At 36.6% G+C, this 16,361-nt stretch overlaps 1 protein-coding gene across 1 annotated transcript; it reads left to right on the top strand.

The window, feature by feature from the left end:
* The first annotated feature begins 1,783 nt into the window (after window positions 1-1,783).
* Window positions 1,784-16,285, top strand: LOC123770739 (deformed epidermal autoregulatory factor 1). The gene is made up of 9 exons (XM_045762879.2): window positions 1,784-2,169; window positions 3,407-3,553; window positions 4,552-4,697; window positions 5,647-5,746; window positions 6,724-6,844; window positions 8,136-8,332; window positions 8,794-8,960; window positions 10,379-10,514; window positions 11,180-16,285. Exons 1-9 carry the CDS (start codon window positions 1,909-1,911, stop codon window positions 11,369-11,371), a joined length of 1,467 nt encoding a protein of 488 aa, XP_045618835.1. The 5' UTR covers window positions 1,784-1,908; the 3' UTR covers window positions 11,372-16,285.
* Window positions 16,286-16,361: the final 76 nt, after the last annotated feature.

Raw genomic sequence — 16,361 nt, 5'->3', positions numbered from 1 at the left:
ATTCCCAGACCTTGGGAATATTACCCAGACCTTGGGAATATTACCAAACCTTGGGAATAATCATATGTACCTTTACCTTCAAGGAAAAGAAAGTTATCGTTCAATTGTATAAGTCTCTGGTGCGCCCCCATCTGGATTATTTTATCTAAACATGGAGACCTCATCTTCAGAAAGACAATTTGCTGCTCTTGAAAAGGTGCAACACCGGGCAACAAAAATCATACCAGAGTTTAGTCATCTCTCGTATCAGGACTGGTTGAGGGTTAGAGGGCTAACAACACTGCAGGCATGAGAGGGCGGATCTCGTAGAAACCTTCAAAATACTAAATAATTTGGACGATGTAGATCCCGACACTTTCTTCAAAAGATCAGATGTAACACGAACAAGGAGCAAAGGGTTCAAGCTGAACAAGACCCAATGTAGGACAGAAAACAGATATGCTTTTTCACATATAGGGTTGTAAACCCGCGGAACTGCCTACCCGCCGAAGCCGTAAACGCCAAAACTCTGCTGGGTTTTAAAATACAAATAGAAAAGATCATCAGGGCACATGGGAAGGACCTTTGACAAGCCGCCAGCTTCCTGTCCTCGTCGAGGCCATTAGTATTCGTGGCCCTCATGTAAATGTTCAAGAAAATCAGGCTATGCTGGAGCACCACCCACTCACTATAAAGGAAACGTGATTTCACTCAGCAGTGAAAAACTAAATATGATAGAATGCTCGAAATCTCTAAAGAACTGACAGAATGCTGACAAAATGAGAGTTGGAGCGTGTTTCAGAGTAGACACAGCAACGACGGAAGTTACAGACCTTATAATATTAGCAACTGATTTTGTACACTTAAATTCGCTTGATTAAAATCTCATATAACATGACAAGTAGAACAATTGATTGACCCAATTTTCTAAATGTAGCATATTTAGATCGTTGAGGCAGATAGACAGGTAACGTTTTGTTGCTATTACTAGGTCTCAATTCACCATCTCACTACGAGATAGTGAATTTTCACCATCTCACCTTCACCTAGGGATTTTCTTAGTGAGCTTGCAGATGTGCCTAACTTTATTCTATGGTAGCAATATTTAAAGCCCTTTATGTCTCAGTCATGCAATGTAATTCTTGGCAGAATTATACTTCTTCCTGAGTTAGAGATTAATTGCTAGTTAGTTACTGCTTTTGTCACCCATTTCGTCCCCCTCCATATCTCTCTCCTCGGCACATATTTTTGTATGAAGTTCAGTGATGATCCCGATAGTTTTATTATTGCCGTCAGCAGCAAATAATTAATTGTGCACTCCATACTTATTATGTTTGCATATGAACATACAGCACATGCCAGGAAATGTATATGGTTTATCTCTCAGAATGTTCGGCAATACGTTTATTGCTTGTGATATGTGTTTATGTATGTATTAACACGATGTACTGAACGAGGTGAGAATAGCTTGAGCTACCTCATCCCTTTGTGTGTATTTTACCTCAATAAACTTATTTCAATTTCAATTACAGCACATGCCCACCGCCGTGTGACATGAGGCTAGCAGTTTACCTCAGTCACCCTCTCAGAATCTGATTTGCCATTACAGAAAACTATAAGATGTAAACAGAATATGTTGTTTAAAAATATTTCAAATTATTATCTACAACATAAATTAAGATCTACACGGCTCCGGAATTTTATGGACAGTTTCTTAACTATTTAATTCCTTATTTTGCACATCATTGATGTGCAAAACTCATGGACATAATGATTAGCAATTTCATTATTGGAACCCTTATTTCGTAGCAGTTTTCGATGGCCATGTTTTTGTACGCCTCACACCGTCTAGTGGACACATTTCCCGTCTATTAGCTCGCGGATGACCTCATTAGCCGGGCTGGAGAAGGTCAAGTGGCAGAGTGAAACATGGAGGGAGGGCTGGCGGAGCCCGGGAGCGGCGGGCTGTCGGGTGTGTCGGTGCTGGAGGCCGTCGGCTTGGCTCGGCAGCAGTCGGTCCCTCTCGTCAAGATCGTCACCTCCACCGCCCGACACCCGCTCAGTGACGTCATTACCCGACACCCGCTCAATGACGTCATTACCGGGCCCCTCCGTGACGTCATCGCCAGACCACTCCGCGACGTCACGCTTCACGCCGATGATGTCACCTTGTCGCATGATGACGCTAAGGTACAGTGGTACTTTTATTTTGTATTTAATACCGTTGTAATTGTTAGTTGGCTGTTATAATGTATAGTTCAGTGGTTAATTGCTAGGCTCTCAATAGAAATTGGGAAGCGAGGCCAGATGTCTCCGGATAGTCTCACTAAATTTTGAAGGATAACTGCTGGTTGATGGGGATGGTCATAGTGAGGTCGGGGTCAACAAAAAAATTCCACATCTACCAACAAAAAAAAAATCCAAATCCACCAACAAAACAATTCCAAATCCTCTAACAAAAAATTCCAAATCTGCCAACAAAACAATTCCAAATCTGCCAACAAAACAATTCCAAATCTGCCAAAAAAAAACCAAGTCTGCTGAAAAAAATCCAAATCCACCAAAAAAAATTCCAAATCTGCAAACCAAAACTTCCCAATTTTCAAACAAAACAATTCCAAATCTGCAATAAAAAATCCAAATCTACCAACAAAAAATTCCAAATCTGCCACCAAGACATTCCAATCTGCCAACAAAAAAATTCCAAGTCCACAAACAAACAAAAATCCAAATCTGCCAACAAAATAATCCAAATCCGTTAATAAAAAATTCCAAATCTGCCAACAAAATTCCAAATCCACCAACAAAAAATTCCAAATTTGCCAATAAAAAATAAAAAATTCACCCAACAAAAACTTTCCAAATCCTCCAACAAAAAAAATCAAATCTGCCAACAACAAAATTTAAAAGCCGCCAACAAAAAAATCCAAAGACGCACAACATGAGTTAGAGTGAGGATGTTGTAGGGACTGTGCAAGGAAGCAAAGGCAGTAATAGTCATGACATTCCTGTAGAGTAGTAGGCTTTTGGCCGTGTGCCCGTATGGCCGAAAGTGGACGTAAAATGAAAAAAAAAATGAAAATCAATTTGAGATTTTTTTTTCAACAACAGTTAGTTAAGGGTCCTCTGATAGGTTAGTGGGCAGGAAATTCTCATAAAGTTTCAAAACGTTATGAAAAACGTTAATTGAAAGTTTCCTCTCCTAACCTTTCCGAGTAAGCCAGATGACTCAAACAGAAAATGTGACAGTACATCACTTTCGTGAGCCGATTTCATTTCAAATTACATCCACTTTTGGACATAGCGCACAAACGAGCCAAAAGCGACATTATTTTTAAGAGGACGGGTTGCACTGTAACCATAAGACCCCCCTACTCTTATAAAAGTCATTACACAGATATTTTCATTATAATCTTTATACTTGCAGGAAAGCTGCACTACAACCTCCACCCGTCATGTGACACCATCCACCACCACTTCTTCACTTGGAGAAAGCAAAGCAACGACAACCTTTCATATAGAACCTGACTGGCGTGAAGCAGCACGAGAACCAGTTCTCATAGTTAGATGCAAGGTCAGAATAGATCATTGATGTTAACCACTCTCTGGTATTCGATCCCTTTGAGTTATAACTGCTATGTAGATTCATGTTTTACAGTAAAAGCAAAACAGCAAGAGGCAAAAAAAGAAGATTGATCTTGAACGAAGGGTAATTCACATATTGTTAACAATAAAATAGTTGAGATAATTTTGACTATTGTATGGAAATTTATATTGATAATCATGAATTTCATGATGATACTGTAATCATATATATATTGCAATAATAGTAAGCTAGAAATATTTAAAAAATTAGAAGAGTTGTAATGTAGCTGATTGGACTACACCAAGTGGAAGAAGAACAAATTCTTTACCTGCTACAGGACTCCTTTCACACACAGCATTCTGGACCTTGTGTTAACACCAGAAGAGGGCATGATTGATTTAAATACAGAAAGAGGAAACACTCACACCTTCATGTGATCATAAAATTCTAAGATGGATTACAATTATAGAAACCAATGTAAAGGTCCAGGATGATGATTTTATAGACTACCCTTGAGGAGCTTTTCAAGGAATGAGAGAGGAATTGCAAAATTCCTCAGGGAATTTTGCAGGCCAGGCTGACTAAAGCCAATTGGTCAACTACTTGTATTACCTCCTATCTCTAACACATGTATAATTATTCCCAAATATTAATACAGTACTGTATACTGATCACGTCAACAACTACAATTGGTAAATATTTAGTAATAAAAACAATTTCTCTTGCTCTTGCTGTTTGCAGGTATGGTATTAGGAAGCAATTTTAGTTAAATTAATGATATTGAGTGGCCATAGACCAGAAGTTAAAGTAAGAGGTGAGTTAGACAGACAGTTTTAGATATAAGGAAAGAAAGCCTATTAGTGGGAGAAAGAATACCACTAGTACTTCAGAGACTGAAACCAGCTAAATTTTCACTAATAGTTTTTTTCGTGTAGTTCATTTCCATAATTCATCTCAGTCGAGTAATGCTTTATTATCTGTTCCAGAAAACCATTGCAGAACTTGTTAAGAGCAAGTTCGGATCTGGGTCTCGTGGGAAGTGTATTCGACTAGGGAAGCTATGGTATACACCAACTGAGTTTGAGGCACACTGTGGAAGATCAGCTAGTAAAGACTGGAAGAGAAGCATTAGGTAATAATGCAATATCTCTTCAAAGATGCTTTCAGTATACCCTTCAAAGATGCTTTCAGTATACAATAAAATATTACAGTTCTGCCATACTGAATATATTGGTATACAAGACTGAGCATTATTTTAGTATGTGTTAATTTACCTAACATGTTTTCAGAATTGTACTGTTCAGTACATGGAAAAAAGATAATACTGTAATAAGCTAAATAAAGAAAAAGTAAAGAAATATACTATACAGATGAATGCTTTTTATCCACATTGGTTGTGACCAAACACTGTGTTACTATACAGCCAAAGTTATCTTTGCATAGGGATACCCTGAATATTTACATTACTATCATTTACCTGCCATATATACTATGTGGTAAGTAACAGTAAAAGCCAACACTATTCAGTTAAAAGCAAGAAGCAAATGCCAAGCCCAGCAGAAGTTACAGATGTTGAGCTGGTGTTACCAGGTGTAAAAATGAGAGGGGGGGAAGTAGGCAGTTTGAGATCTGAGGTGACTTAGGCTGTAGTCTGGTGGCAGACAGGCACATCACAGTCAAGGCATTTATCCTGCAGCAATGAGCACTTTCCCTGTTTTGCTACGGATGCCTAATTTCTGTAAAATATTTGCTTGTTTTGTTGCATCTATGCATTCTGGTTGATTTTCTCCAGTTTTGAGGTTGATCACTAAGCCCCTTCTTCCCTTGTCTTGTAGAATAAGCCAGATCCTGGTTCTGGATCCTGGTAAGGAATAAGGGGGGTCCTAGAGGCTCTATTTATGTTTGGTGAAACCAGAGTTAAACTCAGAATGCCACAGAGGTCTTTCCCAGAAAATCTAATGAAGCCGAGACTTGTCAATTTAAAAGTAGAGACAATATTAATAGATTATTCTATGCATATATATACAGTATATATATTTTATAACAGTGTATTTCTTTCATTCATTACTCTTTTTCTTCAGGTTCCAGGGTCAAAGTTTACTGACCCTAATAGAAGATGGTTTTCTTCAGGTTCATGCTACGTCATGTTCTTGTGGTGCTTGTCTGGATGATGATGCTGCTGTAAGTATATGTAGTCTTTTATCTGGTATTGAATGTTGCAGTAAATGTTGCAAGCCAAGAGTTATAATCAATTTCTTACCCTCCATGAATATAGCTAATGCACCTTTATTGCAAAATTACATTATTTTATTTATGCTCATGAAAAATTTAATGTTTTTGTTTTATTTTACAAGTTACTGTAAGAGCTTGGTAATCTCAATTCCGGTAACCTAAATCTTCAGGTACTGAAATCCAAATTAATTTATGTTCATTGTTTTTGCATGAAGGGAGAAGTAAGGAGGTAAACAATAGGAATATATGAATAAATGGCTGGAGCAATCAGGTAAACGGCAAAAGTAAACAGGCAAATTATGAAAATGTGAGAGTAAATGGCAAGAGTAACCGGGTTGTGGTACAAAAAATTATGAATTTAATCATTTTTGGACCTACTCTGTAAGAAATTTGATTAACTCGAATGTTTGGCTAACTCATATGGGGGCGAGCCCTTTGTGATTCGGATTACCAAGCATAGCCAGTACAGTTTCATTATCTTTACATTCATACCAAAGAAATAGTAATATAACATTATATTTGTCAGCTTTGGTTGCAACTAATCAATTTACTAAGCACACTAATTTAACAATAGCTATATCTCATTGTAGTGAAGAGAAGATCATGTAATAACTTTAGGCAAATGAAGATGGGTATAGCTGTCCTATCCTATATACTGTGTATAGTTGTTCAGATTTGACTTGAACAAACAAACTGAATTATTTACAGAATGTAAATCAGACATTGAATTTATTAAAAATTTACATTAAATTTGTTTAACAGGGTCTTATATGCTTAAGAGTTCCAAGAGTTGAGTGAAGAAATGAATTAATAAAAGAATGATTATTTGGAATTTAAATGTAGAAATCTGAGCAAAATTTTAAAAGACAATTTTACACCATTTAATGAATTATATTTTGAAACATCAGTTTAGGTTTGAATTTCAGGCTGGTTCAGTTCGTTTACATCGTCCATACAAACGGAAAAGAAGAGATAGATTCTTTTTGGATACCGAGAAAGCCCTCAAGCATAGTGTATCAGAAGACCATGGCTCAGCTACACCAACAGGTATGCCATATACAACTATTATAATATAAAGTGTCTTTCTGAGTACACTTTTCTATTTCTCCTAAAGACAAGATTCTTATGCACTCATTAATGGAGTGTTAAGTCAGGCAGGATATCATAAATCTACCTGAACTATAAGGGTTAAATTGTCTCTGCAGGGTCATATCAGGGGCTTTGGAGTCACTTCAGTAAAAGATATTCAGCCAAACAGCAGCCACACATGGTCTGTTCACAAGCTCATGCCTTACATATTTCACATGGCTGCCAGTGATAAACATGAAACACCTAGAAACCCAATCCAAACACACATTTTCTCACCAGCTATTCCTAATGTCAACAGGAGGCAGGATTTATTGTGACAGTGACCATATACATCTAATGATTCAACACTGTTCCTGATCACACTATGCCATGATTTGGCATTCAGGATCCATGATTTCAAATTATACCGACCTTACCACCCAGTCTGGTGGCTCTATATGGTATTCTTCAGTTCGATAACTGGTCAGTTAATCGACATATTGCTTATGAGTTGTTTTCAGCATGTCTGATTGTTTTTCCAGCTGGTATCTCAGAATATGTCTAAGTGTCCAGCAGTAGACACTTGTCTGGGAAAGAGAGGTTTCTGGTTTGAGCACAGTTTTGCTTTTTGGTTTGGCTATTAGCAGGAGGGCCAAGGGCCCTGACTATGGTAAATCACCCTTTTGAAGATGAGGTCTCCATGCTTGGATACAGTAGCTCAGATAGGGGTGCACCATAGATTTGTATAGTTGAATAACCCTTTCTTTTCCTTGAAGTCAGTGGTTTGTTTGGTGCTTAATTTTGCCACAGTTCATTCCTGAACAGCTTACAATGACTGGTGGATCATAACTCCTAGGTCTTTTTTTATCAGTTTTCTACGTGGTTATGATCTTGATCTAGTAGTTATGATGTTGTAATGCCCTACATATAAGGTCTTACATTTTTCAACATTGAAAAGCATTTGCAAGCTGTCTGACCATTTGTGGAGTTTATGTAGATTGCTCTGCAAGGCCTCAATATTGTTTTAACATCCCACTGTATCATAGATATTTGCATCATCTGTAAATGTGATGTGGTTTTTGATTTTCTAAGGTGTGTCATTGATGTTTATTGCAAAAAGGGTTGGTCCCAAATGCAAATTTGAGATACTCAACTTACTTACTCAAACTTCCAGTCAGATTAATTTCCATTTAGGTTGACTATTTCCTTCCTGTGTTCAAACCATTAATTTGTCCCAAGCTAATTGATGATAAATTCTATTACTGGTCAGTGACTGTACCAGTGTCAGGTCTAGGAGAGTTGACTGTGGTACCTGGTATTGTGCTAGGCAGTGGAACCCCATCATCTGCAGGAAGCTTAACTACTACACCACAGGCTACTTCTTCCATTGCCAATCCTGCAAACAGCCCTTCTCCTGGAACCCTTGCTAACCTACCACTGGATAAAGCCTGGGAACACATGAATGAGGTACTGAACTTTCTTATAATTTTTGTCTGAATTTTAGTCTCTGCACTGTACTGTATAATATATATTGGCAGGCTTTTAATGTAATTTCAGTTGCAAAATATTACATTGGTGATATGCAGTAAAATTAAAAAGATTAATTTTAAATAAAAATATAATTGTTTTTGTACAATGGCTGGTCTATCATTGTAGAAATATTTATATTTATTTATTTACCTAACTTTATATTGTGTAACCCAAGGAGCTATCAAGGGGGTCCCAGAAAATAAATGTGTATTGGTAAAAGAATAACAAAAAAAATTAAAAGTGTTCACTTCTGGGTACAGTAATATAGAGGTGAAGAAAATGGTTCGAACACAAAATGCAATAAAACTGGGAAACTTATTAATGACAAAATTTGCAAAGTAAATGCTGGATAATCATGACTGCACAAAAGGATTTACAGTAATTGTTCTCCACAACAGGTTCTGGTTGGTTTGGAGCGGAGTGTGTCAGGAGCAAGAGTACTTCTTGAAGAGCTTAGGGAAAGAACACAACAAGAGACCTTTGATTTGCGGCAGAAACTTTTGGAAGAGAAAGATGAAGCTGTGACACAAGCCAAATTTGAAGCTCAGCTATCTAACATGGCCAAGTGTGTTATTATTTCAATTTATTACATCAGTAGGAAATGTCCAGTTTTTCCATCAATTTATAACTCAAAATTACTGTATATATAAATTATCTACAATATTATGGGTCCTGTAACACAGTGGGCTATGTCCTCGGCTCATAATTGATTGTTCCGAGTTCAATCCTCGGGCAGGACATAAATGGTTGGGGACGTTTCCTTTCACTTGATGCCTCTGTTTACGTAGCTGTTAAGTTAAGAATCTACTATGTCAGCCCGTCCTCATAAACAAAGGCCAAAGCCTATTCCATGCCCCTGCCATACTCCCTGCTAATGAATGAAAAACGGTTTACACACGACTCACAACTGATGACGTTCGAACACTTTTGAACAAGTGCTTCGCTGATGAATTTTGTTCGAACTACTACGCTGTAAATGCTTCACCCACATACTACAAATACAAATAACCACAACAGAACCTAAACACCTAACCTAACCAATGCTTAAATATTCACAATATGCTAATAAATAATATTAATTTATATTTGAGAAAATTCCCATTTGGAATGAACAGCATGTTATTATTGATGAATGCGTCTTTGGGATCGACCGCTAGAGAGAATGGACTTGGTCTGAGGATGGGTTGACCGTGTATTATGACTAGAATCATGCACAGTTAGAAAAGATTACCAGTATCCAAACTGGTGCCACACGGAACTTTTCAACAGTGATGGGACATCCCTTTTGTTACTCTAATGGCTTGCCTAATGTTCATGTACAATAATGGCCTCAAGGATGAGATTCTCAAATTTGCTGATTTATATTTCTTTTATTCTTGCTTTGCAAATCTATAGATTTAAGACTGAAGTTGCAAAGTGTTAATAGTAGGTTTTATCTTGACCTTCGCTTTTCTAGTCTCTCATTTGTTGCCCAATTCCTCTCATGTCCTTGTCTTACTTGCTGGCAAGCTATAAAAACTTTATAGTTCATTTATCTGTCTGGTTCTGGCTCTCCAATGCTACAATATCTACATCTTGTGGAATGTCAAATATTAAATATTTTATATTTAAGTGTATTTTTTCAGCAGCACTTTGAAGCCTCTCATTTTTTTTTATCTTCAATTGTAATAACTTATTGAAAATTACTACCTCATCTAGAATTCTTATCTTGATAGGTTTCTTCTTTGTGACCAGTTTTTCAATTTTGTAATTTTCTACCATGCATTTTTGTTTGTTTGTGCTCAAGAACAGGCACTGGTAACCGAGTGCTACAGTGGATGTTATGCATGTAATTTGGTCACTAGGTTAAGTACCATGGGATCTGGCCAGTAACTGGTTGGTTAACTGCCTTGCCCTACGGACAATTTTGCCCTTGGCTAAGAAACCTCAATAAGCCTAACAAATTTCAGTGTAGAACTAAATTTAATTGTACTACATTTACAGATCATCAGAGGGTTTTCTTGTCCAAGTAAGGGAAGATGATGGCAGTCAGTCCTTGCAGCCAATTATGCTAGATTCTTTGATCTCCAATGTACCCAGCCTCAATCCAGCTCCTCCTATCAACGGTGTCCGTAAAAAAGTAAGTACAATAAGAGCCACAGTAAATTTTATAAATATTCCTACCAGAAATGTTTATGGTGAGGAATCCAATTAAAGTATGATTTTGTAATTATTCCAATGAGCATGCAGTACACATATTTAGAACACTCCCGTAGGCAAAATTTATCCTGATCTCAGGATAAATTTTGGAACTCAGTTTTCGGGGCCAGTGGGTTCATATTTTGCTCTATGGCAGTACATTTTTTTTTTTTTTTTGCATGTATATTTACATGTCCTTTGTGTGATTGTCTTGACCAACTGGTGCCCCAGTCATCTTTTCTGTTCTAGTTTGGTTTATGCTTCAGCAGTGGAATCCTCATAGTACATTCACAAATTCTCTGTGCAATGTTCCAGAACTAGACATTTGTACTGGGCACTCCATTTTGGGTACACTCGCTTTGTGTGAGGGCATGCCATTTGTTTACCTTGCCCTGTTCTATTTCTGCATATCTGTACTGTATTTGTATTAGCGAGAAGAATGTGGACATGCCTGTTCCAACCTTTTCCCTTAAGCCTCTTAACAGTATTTGATTACAGTATATGCACAAATTACTGGTCATGCAGTCACTAAATTGGTCTACAGATTAAGTTCACGATTTTATTCCTGAGTTTCAGTCACTATTTTTTAATTGTTTTCTTTGACAGTGTGTCAACTGCAATCGTGAGAGCGAGTTAGAATGTTCAAGCTGTCATAACCGGGCTTACTGTAGTGACTTCTGCCAAAGACGAGACTGGGCCAATCATCAGAACGAGTGCGGCCGATCAAGTCCTACTTCAGAAGATACACTAAACACTGTTACACAGGCTCCTGGCTACATTTTTATGCTCTCGGATTAAATATAAATTATTTAGTGTACAGTACTGTTATAAAGTTTTTGTATTTTGTTTACACATTAATAATATACATCTTGAAATATTAATTGTGTATATAGCATTATTTATTATTAACCCCGAAAAAAAGCAGTCATCATTATTTGTTGATCCAGGCCACAGCAGTCGTCATTTGCCAATTATTCTCCATTTTATAATTATATTATTATTATTATTACCATTATTGCACAATGAAATCACATTAATGTGATGTATTGATGAGTAAGAAAATCGGTAAGAGCCTCATGGCTCCTATTCATTTTCTCATTACTAGTATTGTACAGTATTCTCATTTTTGTGGTGCATAGTGTGGCCTCTTGAGTTCCTTTCCCTTCAAACTTTTGAAGTGTGCAGTAGTTCCTCTCTGTTGAATGACCTTCCAGACAACAATGGGGAAGTCAGCTCTGTATAGGTGGCTTCACTTATACATCCTTCCCAGGAGAGGAAGGAAAAGGGTGGGGCTTTTTACTTTCAGCTTGTTTGCTTGACCCTTCATTTCTCCGAGGGTCTCAGGAACACTCTTGATACCTCTTCTTCCCCCCCCCCCCCCTTCCCCACTGAACCCCCTGTTGTTTGCACAAGAGACAACAGTGAAATCTCTTTACAGTCAGGTTCCTCTGACAGGTGTCCATCACACAAGTTGAAATAAAAAAATGTAAAATTCAAGCATAGAACTTGAAAAAAATTGAGGTATGAAAGGTTTATTTCAATGCTTTACAATGACCGACAAAATTTTTAGTGATTTTCATAGATGAATACAACACAGAAATAGTTAGTGTTTTTGAAATGACACTGAGCATATTTAAAATAAAATGATATGGTTCACTTTAATTTTGACCCTTCCAAAATATCGTCCTTGACTTAAGTCCATTACATCTAGCGGTCGACCCCACAGACGCATTCATAGATCTTAACATGCTGTTCATTCAAAACAGGAATTTTCTCTCATATAAATTAATATTATAATATACAGTAAGAGGGCTATGGCGATGTCTGTCTGGAACCCTTAGGTGCGGGACTGGGACGTCCACCTCCTGGGGCTCATGCTGTCCAGGCTCAGCTTCAGGAAGCTGGGGTCATTCTTACTCTTGCTGGGGTTGTTCTTATCCTGCCCTGACCACGGCGGTCTCCGGGTTTGGAGTCCATGTGCCTTCTTTCACCAACTTCGATGTCAACTCCAAAGCTCACAGTTCCTGCGACAGCGTTGGAACCAATCGTATTGGCATTTGCCTTTCTTTTGGAGACTTTCGGCGCCGTGGAGAGAGGGGGACCTGCTGCTTGGGTAACAGCTTCTCCTCCGTATCAAGCTACCCTGGCTTTGCGCCCTGGAGAGGCCACTCCAGATCGACAACCAGAGTGCAACTCCATAGTCTTCCGAGACTGATGGATGCCTACTACTATAGGCATAGGTTAGGTAGGTTAGGTGTTTAGGTTCTGTTAGTGATTTAGGTTTAGGTTCTGCTATTTGTATTTGTAGTACGTGGTAAAGCATTTACAGCGTTGTGATTCGAACAAAATTCGTCAGTGAAGCACTTGTTCTGGAAGTGTTCGAATGTCTACAGTTGCGAGTCGTGTGTGTAAACCGTTTTTCATTCATAAACAGGGGGTTTGACAGGTGCATGGAATCACTTTTTGGTCGTTGTCTGGAAGACAGGCTGCTGCACGAGTCATACAGAGATAATTTGAAGTACTGCACATGATTTAAAAAGTTCTGCAATTACACGGGGCCCCCTTAGCTTTCTTAGGCTTCCAGTAAACAGATTCCGTTTTGAAAAAAAAAATAAAAAATCGTGGACACTGTTTCTGAGCATGAAGGCTTCAGTACACTACAGAATAAGCTACCAAGGGTGGCACATGCCGCATGGGATTATAACACAGCTGTTCATCTTGTGTCCATAGGATCACTTAAAATTATGAAATATGTACATGACTGCTATTATTTTGCAATGATAGCATCATAGTAGTGCCTGACCGTGATAAAAGACTATGTACAATGTTAAGATATCAGTGAACAAAATGCTGTTTATGTTGTTCACATCATGATGCAGACAGCCACTGCACTGCCATTATTTGGTATATCTGTGCCTCATGAAATAACCACATGCTCCTTATGAAAATAAACTTGTGCAACATGATTCATATTCAGGATTTAGTGATGAGAACTTGATGATAATAGCAACATTGTTCCTAGATTTGTGACAGATGTGTTATACCATCCTCACTAAGATTCATGTAGTTTATTAAATGTTAGTTCGTGTTATGCATAATACTTAATATGCTAGATGGATCTTGGCGAGGATGGAATATTTTTTATTTAGCAAGATTGGAAATTTAGTGTAATTTACAATTTCACACAAAAGGGGGACATGGGGCTTGACCCTGACCAACCTATGTCTGTACCCCAGACCAATTACCCTACAAAGTTTTGAGACTAGCCCAAAGCTTCTAGTCTCCAACCTCGAACAAACAGACACACTCTTATATAGATGTAACATATACTTTGTGTGTAAAATGTTACTGCAGATGTAGATGTATAAAATACTATTATTAGAACAGATTTTCAGTTTCTTACCAAACCTCATGCATTCTAATTTTTCCTGAACAAATTTCCGGGAAGCAATTTAGGGTTTAAGTAATCTTTCCTTGGTAAGATTGTGGGTAATTTCCTCAAAAAATATCTTCCTGTAATGTTTAAAGTACATGGGCTAATTTCTTATTAAATCGATAATTCATTTGTTTATTTATAAAAATAATGGACTAATTAAAACCTTACTCTGCATTGCCTCATAACAAACCTCTGAAATATAGTAGGTGATAAAATAAATTATATTTTTAATTCTTCCCTTTTCCCACTTGGCTGTACATCCTTTGGATCCACTGTTCAACTTTCCCATGTCTGTGGCACTCTTGCTCTATGTAACAGTGGAAGACAGTGATGATGACTGACTTAAATCCAATTTAATAGTGAACTCATTCATGGAAGAATCCAAATATATCACTTCCATTTCAGTATAATGGTGTTTACTGTGTAAAAACCAGGTTTTGAATTAGTATATGAAAAGTGCCTTTTTTGGCAGATTATTTGGCTTCTTCCTAAGGTAAAATCTGACGTGTCCTTTGGCAACAGGGACAGTCAGGCAAGATGACGCACAGTACTACACACACAAAGGACAAATCTTTTTTTATTTTAGTGAGCAGACAGATGTAATAGTTCAGAAAGTATTTTCTCATATGCTGTTCAGTATTTTAATCTTTCACATTACTAAAGATATTTACTGTACACAATACAATTTATGTTTTTTTTTCCCTGAAGTCTCACCTTAGAAATCTCTATAAAGTTTGTAATTCCAGTACCTATTTTTTTTTTTTTTTAGTATTTGTAGTTACTGTATTATTAACTTATTTTTAAATATTACAGCCACTTGCACAATTTGAATAGTACAAAGCAATATTATAAGTGAAAATGGACAATGTGCTGATGATTCTGGATTTGATAATATTATAGCTAAGGAATCTTCCTGTGTTCCTATTTACTGATACAATCAAGGTACAGTATATGAACAAATTTGTTAACAATTACTGTATAATGTTATATATTTACGAATTTGTTTGAATTATATAGTAAATGCCATTTAAAAAAGATGTTATATATTTTTAGTGCTTGTTGATATATACAATATATCTTTTTTAAAGTTTTTGTATTTATTTTTATTTATTTATATATGCAAGAAGGTACATTGGGTTTATGAGAGTACATAGCATTGATGTTTTTACATTCTTGCAAAGCCACTAACATGCATAGGATTTCGGGCAGGTCCTTAATCTAAAAGATATTTTTAAGTAGGTAATTTGTAGACAAATTTGAAGAACATTAATAGGTACATTGTAAGAAAATTTGAAGAATATTAATAGATACATTGTAGTAAAATTTGAGGATTATCATTTAATTATAGTATCAAGTATAGTACAGTATTAATTATCAAGTTAATTATAGTACCAATATATTTTTGTTTCTTGCAAAATAATTTTGCACTCTCAGTGTGTTATTTAAACAGACTTGTTACATACTGCTTTTATAAAATATAATTAGTGTACTGGTATTTTATTAGTCGAGTAAAAATATGTAAACAAGATTTGTTTGGGATCTATCTTGCATTTGTGGTTTGAGTGTTTCAGTGTGTGGATGAACTACTATTTACTGTAGTAATTTATCTAGTCTCATAATCTTTTATTATATTCATGGAAATATGTAGTTCTATATTTTCAGTCTATATACTGTATTTATTAATATTGTAGTGTGCAATGACATTCACCAGCCAATAAGAACTTCGATACCGAGGCAGTAAGATATGGATTAACAGATTCAATATAGGAAACTTCTTAATAAGGATAATGGTTGAGAAAAGTATGGCATGCTAAAACATATTGTCATTTTGAACAGTTACGGCTAGTTACTCACTCTGGGTGTACTGTATTTGCATTTTTAGAGATATTAAACAACCTTAAAATATGAAGTGCTTGATTAAAAGGATGTAATCATATTAGATTTGCAGTAAATGTCAAGATTTTGTATGAAAAGTGCAAAGGTACAACGAGAACACTTATTCATGAAATTAGAGAAGGTGCCGATTGAAATTATAAGTTTGCACGTAGAAATCTTAATGTATAATTCCAAGCCAAATACAGTACTGTATTGCATATTATGGATGGTTATGGTACAGTAAGTGGAGAATGAGAGATTATTGCATAGCTATTAATGGACTGCATTCAATTAAACACACCTGAAGGTGCCTGTAACATAACACTTTGTTCATTTTGGCTTCCACATAAATCATCACATTGTAAATGTAGAATACTGTTTCAATAAAGAGCAGTTTAGTTTTTATATTTTTTGGTCCTCAAAAATGTCATGCAACACTAAACTACAGGGTACGTAAATTTTAAGTTACAGTCTTAA

Source organism: Procambarus clarkii, chromosome 56, assembly GCF_040958095.1.
Source record: "Procambarus clarkii isolate CNS0578487 chromosome 56, FALCON_Pclarkii_2.0, whole genome shotgun sequence".
In the NCBI taxonomy this organism is placed as follows: domain Eukaryota; kingdom Metazoa; phylum Arthropoda; class Malacostraca; order Decapoda; family Cambaridae; genus Procambarus; species Procambarus clarkii.
This window is presented reverse-complemented; position numbering and strand designations above follow the sequence as displayed.

Bases quoted from the DNA above. Each gene is read 5' to 3' on its own strand.
- LOC123770739 (XM_045762879.2), top strand. From the start codon at position 1,909: ATGGAGGGAGGGCTGGCGGAGCCCGGGAGCGGCGGGCTGTCGGGTGTG. The intron at 2,170-3,406 runs GTACAGTGGTAC...TTATACTTGCAG, and splicing joins TGTCGCATGATGACGCTAAG to GAAAGCTGCACTACAACCTC. The intron at 8,333-8,793 runs GTACTGAACTTT...TCTCCACAACAG, and splicing joins CCTGGGAACACATGAATGAG to GTTCTGGTTGGTTTGGAGCG.